Source organism: Neopelma chrysocephalum, unplaced genomic scaffold (genome assembly GCF_003984885.1).
Source record: "Neopelma chrysocephalum unplaced genomic scaffold, ASM398488v2 Primary Assembly neopelma1_333, whole genome shotgun sequence".
Taxonomy (NCBI): Eukaryota; Metazoa; Chordata; class Aves; order Passeriformes; family Pipridae; genus Neopelma; species Neopelma chrysocephalum.
This window is the reverse complement of record NW_020897996.1, coordinates 163,390-170,852: the sequence shown is the minus strand read 5'-3', so window position 1 is coordinate 170,852 and position 7,463 is coordinate 163,390. Positions and strand designations below refer to the sequence as shown.

The window sequence follows — 7,463 nt, the reverse complement described above, 5'->3', positions numbered from 1 at the left end:
TTACGCTCAAAACGCATTTTTTCTTGGCTCTCTTGGGTTAAGGCAGGTTTTTTACCGACGATTTAATCCCGCTAGAGCACCGGCTTCGGGCGTCTCGACGAACTGCGATATCTCCTAGATGAGCGCCTCTTAAAAATCACTAAAACGCGAAGGATTCGAGGTCTCACGGTGCTTCCAAACCACCGGATTTCTCCCAAGGAAATGCGGGAAACCCCCTCAGATCAACACCTGGGTTTCTCCGCTCCGAGAACTCGGAGGCCCCCGCGAAGGAAAGGGGAGACGGGAGGACCCAACCCCTCGTTAGCGGCATTCCCGGTGTTAGACAAAGATTTGGGATCACGCCGGGAAGCACCGGAATCCATAAGGAGCATTTCTGGGAGCGGTGCGGGCTCCAAAGGGCGCGTTCGGAGAAACGCTGTTCCTTCAAGCTCACGTGTAGAGTCTTTTAGGCTCTATATGTGTAGGTACAGCCACACGTTCTGTAGGTACAGCCACTCATTCTGTAGCTACAATCACACACTCTATGGGTACAGCCACTCATTCTATAGGTACAGACACTCAATCTATAGGTACAGTCACAAATTCTATAGGTACAGTCACCCATTTTGTAGGTACAGCCACACGCTCTATAGGTACAGTCACACATTCTATAGGTACAGACACTCAATCTATAGGTACAGACACTCATTTTATAGGTACAACCACCCATTTTATAGGTACAGCCACACACTCTATAGGTACAGCCACAAATTCAATAAGAACAGCCACTCAATCTATAGGTACAGCCACTCATTCTGTAGCTACAGTCACACAGTCTATAGGTACAGCCACACACTCTATAGGTACAGACACTCATTTTATAGGTACAACCACAAATTCTGTAGGTACAGACACTCATTCTGTAGGTACGACCACTCAATCTATAGGTACAGCCACAAATTCTATAGGTACAGCCACCCATTTTATAGGTACAGCCACTCATTCTATAGGTACAGACACTCATTTTATAGGTACAGCCACAAATTCTGTAGATACAGCCACTCATTCCATAGGTACAGCCACACACTCTCCCTGTACACAACTGCAGGGACCCTAAATGAGATTTACACACCCCTTCCTACCATAGCATAGCGGGCTGCACCTGCCCATAATGATATATCCCTATAAATTTATATATATAACACGCATATTACCATATTATCCCCCCACCATTTCGCAGGGAGTTGCACTTGCACTGATGTACATATGCATAAATTTATATATAGCACAGACAGGTCGTGATTTGCGGTTTGTCAGATGTGACAGACCCAGAGGCAAAGACACGCAGAGCACCTCAAACCCCCGAATTAGGAATCATACCCCCACTGCCAAGCCCCGCACACCTACACGCAGCATATATATATATAAAATATATATATACCGACGCCCAGATCATAAAAAGAAGCGGACATCCACGATTATATTCATACCCCGTTATATGCCCTAGTACAAATAAATATATGTATATTATATACATCCACTTAGGCACACGAGTTTGAACACTCAGAGCACCTACACGCGCATTTCGGCGGACACCGATCTTTTTTCCCCTATAGCTTTTGTCCTCCCCTCACGCCAAAATACGCCCCGCTCGATGCAAATTCACCCCGCGATAACATTGTTTTAGGTTACATCCCTTTAAAAGCCTTTTCTCCCCCCTCCTTCCCTTCCCCTCCCCTTCGGATCATTTAACGAGGTGATTAAATCTCGCAGATATTAAGGTAGATTGTAACGCGCCTACGGAAACGATTTCCTCTCTCGTATTTCTTTCCCGCGGAAGATCCGCGGGTGCGGATTTAGAGAAACGCGTCCTTCGGGAGGGCGATTTCGAGAGATTGGAAGCGTCCCCCGCAAAGTCATCGCGTTTTCGGGGTAATTGCGGAAGGGGGGAGGAGGAAAATAAAGAAGGAAAGGAAAAAAAAAAAGGAAGGACAGAGAAAAAAATGGAATGAAATAAAAATGGAATGAAATAAAAATGAAATTAAATAAAAATCAAATGAAATAAAATTGAAAATAAATAAAAATGAAATTAAATAAAAAATAAAATAAATAAAAATAAAATTAAAAAGCGCTTTGTTGGTTCAGTCTCCGCGGATTTATTTTCTCCGCTTTTTACTCCCCTGGCAACGCATCTGCCCCTCGCATCCCTCGCCTGCTTTCAGCAAGCCCTATATTAGGCGGTTTCGGCCCAAATTTGCCGAATTTGCACCCTTTTTTCCTCATCCTTTCTCCGCAGATGCTCCTGCCCGGGCGGTATTTGCAGCGGTGGGGAAAGGAGGAGGCTGGAGGGAGGGATGGGAGAAGCACAGGGCTACAAAGAGGTGCACAAAGAGCCTTTCCTCCAGGCAAAACAACAACAAAAAAAAGATATTTATTTCTAAGAAATGTCATCTGCAGTCGGTACAAGTCATCTGGACACCACGATTTATATACATATACAAGACATTAAAAAAAAAACAAAAACAAAAACGCCTTTTACATATCCAAGGAACACTGTGGATAATGAGCCGGTTGAGAGAGGGAAAGAACCAAACCCCAAAGACAACATTGTGCATTTCCCGGCTTGGCAGCGGAGAACAGACATTCCAGTTTTCTGGCAGAGATATAGAAACCCCCATGAGAACATACCCCCCCCAAAAAAATAAGTCTCGTGGAGCAACTCGCTCCCAGCCGGGACCTAAACCCCAGCGGTTGGGATGTCGGAGCGACCCCGAGCACTGGTTTTCTCCCCACAGTAGCAGCTTTATTCCTTATTTTCCGTCCCTAGCGCCGAGAAAAGAACGAAGCTGACGCAACTTTGCCGGGGGTTCTCCACACATTTACACATCGGTGGGTGAAAATGGCCCGAGCTACGAGAGACCGGCGGGGGGGGGATCGGACTATACAGCGTTACACGGCGACATCTCTCCTTTAACTACACTCTTAGCTTATTTTTTTTTTCCTTTTAAAAATATACACAGTTTAACCTTATCGATGGAATTTTTTTTTCCTCAGAGCAAAAACCGGGAGGTTTCACAGTCAGAGTTAGGCGAAGGGATAAATCAAAGATGCTCTCAGTGTGGTGGGGGTTTTTTTTTGGGGGGGGGGAACACGCGCGTCTGCACTTGTGAATGTCGGTGTTTGTGTTTTTTTAATGACGATTATTTTTAAATAATGACTTGGAATCAGCAGGATCCCGATGATGTGACCATACGAACTACCAGATAAATATTTACGCTTCTTGCTTCCTTTTCTTTGCCCCTTTCTCCTCCAAAGTCATCCTCTGTCAGGTGGCGTGGAGATGTGCTGTCTTGGATTTGTTCACCACTTTCTTCTCCTTGACCCTCCGGTTCTGGAACCAGATAGTCACTTGGCGCTCAGACAGGTTGGTGGTGGCCGAAATCCTCCTCCTCTTCTCTTTGGTGATGAATTTGCTGGCCGCGTACTCCTTTTCCAGCTCCTTCAGCTGGATTTTGGTGTAAGGGACCCTTTTTTTCCGTCCCCTCCTATAGCTGCTGACTTCGGGTTGTAAGGGGACCACGTCTGGATTTAAAAAAAAAATAAAAAATAAAATAAATAAAAATAAGGAAGAGGGGAAAAAGGGGGGCTACCACATCCCGCGGAGCTGGGGGGAGAATTTCTGAGAGTCAGGGAGAGAAAGAAAGGGGGAGAGGAGGATAAAGTGTGGAGGAATGCGGGCGAAGAGGAAGGGGGAGGAAGAGGGGGGGAAAAGACACAGGACAGGCAGAAAACGCACCCAGCAAAGATGGATAACACCAGAATAATAGGAATAATCACGTAACAGTAATAATTCACGGGGTGAAAGCCTGTTTTTGCTTGGCTACACTCTCACGCTGGTAAACAGCGAGCATCAAGACAACCCGAAGGCTGAGGTTGTGCGGGCAACCAAAGGGACCTTCCAAACCGACAGAATTTAGATAAGATCTAGAGCTTCTCCCCTATCTCCTTCTTCCTTTTTCTCCTCTCTCCCCTCTTTCCCTCCTCCCCCCCAGCCGAAAACCTCGGGGGTCCCCGCAGATGTGCAGCCCCAACACCGAGCCTGGTGCGGAAACAAGTGCCTCCCCCGCCCCCCAAGCCCCTCACCCGCCCAGTGCAGCCCAGAAAGCCCCTCGGAAGGGGCAAACCCCGCAAAAATAATCCCAATAATCCCCAGCCGCTCTGGCGGGGGGTGGGGAAGGGGAGATGCTCCGCGCTCGGCGGGGCTGCGGGGAACGCGTTCAGCGGGGACTCGGGGAGCATCTTCACCGCTGCTCTGCCGCTACTGGGAGGGGGGCAGAGCTACCCCCCAAGCTTTCTGGTAGCCTCGGTCCCTTCCCAGCCCCTCTGCCAGGGTTTGGGGGGGTGACCTGGGCATGGAAGCTCCGCGCCACAAAGGTGTGACCCGTCTGGCAGGAGCAGGAAGATGGAGGCGAGCTCTGCTCGCAGGCAGCGCAGCCCCAATTATGGCTGACAGGGCGCTAATTGGGGAGCTTTGGGGGCGTTCGGCTTATCGGGGGGTGCCGCCAAGGCCAGTGGTGGGGGGCAGGATTCTCCTTTAGGGGGGTTCACAAGATGCGGGGATAAAGCGCTTGGGGTGGCAGCTCCCCCAAATGCAGCGTGAACCCGAGGATTTCCCCCCCCAAACCCTCCCCACCCCCATCATGCAGCCGACGATGCGTTGCCAGATTCTCTCCCCGGGAGCTTTTTGGGGACACGGAGCGGGGAAAGCTCATCCTCCGCCTCTCTTTGTCCCCGGGAAGATAAATAAACCGGTGTCCCCACGCATCGCCCCCCACCAAAACTAAGGCGACCCGTCCCTTCTCTCCAGCCAGGAGGATGGGGGGTCGTGTCCCCCCGTTATTGGGGTTATTCCGCTCACACCCCTCCGCGTCCTTCCCCACCCAGCGCTGGGACTGGGGGGACTGGAAGGAACCTGGGGAGAGGCACCGGGAGGCAGCGCCCACCCCCCCCCTTCCTCCCCCCGCTGCCGCCGGGCCCGGGGGGACCGGGAGGGGAAGGGAACGAGGGATTTACTGGGTTAAAAGATGCTCCAAGGAGAGGTTTTGCCTTCCCGGCCGCCCGCGGGCTGTCAGGCGGGCAGGATGCCCCGCCGGTCCCCCACCCCTCTGCCTCCCTCCTTCTCTCCAAACAGATTCATTTGTCACTTGACACCTATTCCTATAATTGTGTGTAATTGCGATATGATTTACTGTCCCAACCCCCGACAATTCTCATTCGACCGAACCATTCGAGATGGGTTTATTATTATTATTATTATTATTTTCCCCTTTTAAAGCTTTCTGCATGTGGAGGTGCGGCAAGCAGAGGGAAAGATGAAGAGAAGGCACCGAGAGACTCTCCTTAGGTGAGGCAAGAGGAGGGAGGAGAAGAAGAAAGGGAAGAATTAAGGAATTAAACGGCGAAGTTACTTTCCAAGCAAGCTCACGGCGTGTATTTTGATTCAGAAATGATTGCTTCACCTTCTTTCCATACATGTTCATACACATTGCCCGGCACAGGAGGCATTCCAGAGCCATTTCTTTCCCTTTAATTACATATACAGGCACACACGGATCTATCCGTGTACGTATATAGAGATATTCGTGCACACTCATCCACTCGCACTCACATCCACCCCTCCGCGGGGGAGCTGGCGGTCGGGAATGGGCGAGCACGCCACTTCCCGGAGGAGCCTACCTGGGAAAGGTGATTTCCAGAGGTGTGCGGACTGCGATTGCTCTTTGGAGCAGTACACTTGCCCATCCCAGCCATTAGAAAGAGCCCAGTGCTGGTAACCTTCCATGGGAAGCAAAGCGTCGTGTCTCGGTTCCGGGTGACCCCCGAGCCCCGGCACCACCGACACGTCCAAATAGCCAGGGACCGCCTGGTAGGAGCCGGGAAAACCGGGATAAAAGGCGAATTCCTTGGCCCTCGACGGCAGCTCCTCGCCGGGCAGGGGCCCGCCGGCCTCGGGGTACTTCTCGCCGGGGTGGTAAGCGCAGGGTTTCTGCTGCAAGTTGACTCCGTGCGAGTGGGACAACCTGCAGCCGTAGTAGCCCCCCCCGAAGGGGTAACCGTAGCCCAGCGCCGCGCTGGAAGCCGCCCCCGACGGGCACTGCCGGGGGGGCTCGGCGGCCGCCAGCTCGGCGTACGCGGCTCCCTGCGGCGGCGGCGGCGGCGGCGGCGGCGGGGCGGTGGGCACGGCGAGCCCCGCGTGGGGCATCATCTCCCGGCAGTGCCCCAGCCCTTCCATGCGGTTCTTCTCCCGCGGGGCGTCCTCGCAGCGGCAGGCGAGGCCGTCGGGCCAGCGCGGGGGGAGCCCGAGCGGCGCCGTCATGTCATGCCGCGCTGCTCCCGCCGTCGCCTCCTCCTCCTCTTTTTCCTCCTCCTCCTCCTCCTCCTCCTCCTCCTCCTCTCCTCTCTCGGCCGGCTCTTCCTCCTCGTCCTCCTCTTCCTCGGCGGCCGTCGGGGGAAGCTCCGCGCCGCGACCCCCCCCAACATATCGGCGCCCCGCGCGCATGCGCCGAGGCCCCGCCGCCGCCGCTCCATTAAGAAAATCCGCGGCGGCCCCGCCCCCCCCGCCCCCCCCGCCCCCACGGGGCCCCTCCCACGGGGCCCCTCATTGGACGAGAAGGGCCCATTCCTGCCCCCCCCCGCTCCCTGTGCCCGCCCCGTCGGGAGCGGTGTGGGGGGGGGGAGGGGGGCACCGCACAAAGAACGTCTCGTCCCCCCCCCTCACACACCCCCCGTGTCCCCACGGCCCCCTCGAAACAGCGCCGGGGGTGGGGGGGGGCACAGATGCTTCCCTGGAAAGACCCCCCCCCCTCCTCCCCCATCAATCTCCTCCCCCATCAGCCCCCTCCCCCATCAACCCCCTCCCCGATATATCGCGACTGGGGGGGGGGTTATCCTTGTGCTCTCCCCTCCTCATATTCCCCCCCCTCCTCTTTCCCAGCGATATTTCCAACTGGAAACGATGAACAACCACCCCCCGAACCCTCAAGGTGGGCGGACAAAAAGGACGACAAGCAACCCCCTCGTTTCTTCCCCCTTCCCCCTTTTTTTACTCGGCGGTGGAACCTGTTGAGTATTTTTTTCCTTCTCGAGGTGCTTCCCCTCCCCCCCCCAACTCAAAAAATAATTTAAAGCAGAAAAACTCTGCCCAAACGCCCCCAACCCCCAATTTTCCTGCCAGACTCCGAAATAATTTGATTTTTCCCCCATTTAGGACGCGGGGATGGTTATTGATGTTTAATAATTCGCTGATAAGAATCGCGGCGCGGGGGGGGAGGGATGGAGAGGGGTGGGGCACGGGGGGGGTGGGTCTCTTGGTCCAGGCTGGTTCATGGTTGATTCTAAAAATGTGAATTAGTTCACTGGGCTGCGGGGGAATTGGGGGGAAAACATGGAAAACCGGCAGGTTGAGGGCTGGGGGTGAAAAGGGG

At 53.8% G+C, this 7,463-nt stretch overlaps 1 protein-coding gene across 1 annotated transcript; it reads right to left on the bottom strand.

The window, feature by feature from the left end:
* Nucleotides 1-3,304: 3,304 nt before the first annotated feature.
* HOXC13 (homeobox C13) lies at nucleotides 3,305-6,355 on the bottom strand. Its single transcript, XM_027705433.1, has 2 exons — nucleotides 5,716-6,355; nucleotides 3,305-3,561 (listed from the first exon to the last, which is right to left on the bottom strand). The coding sequence occupies exons 1-2, from the start codon at nucleotides 6,353-6,355 to the stop codon at nucleotides 3,305-3,307; spliced, it is 897 nt and encodes a 298-aa protein (XP_027561234.1).
* Between the last annotated feature and the right edge of the window lie 1,108 nt (nucleotides 6,356-7,463).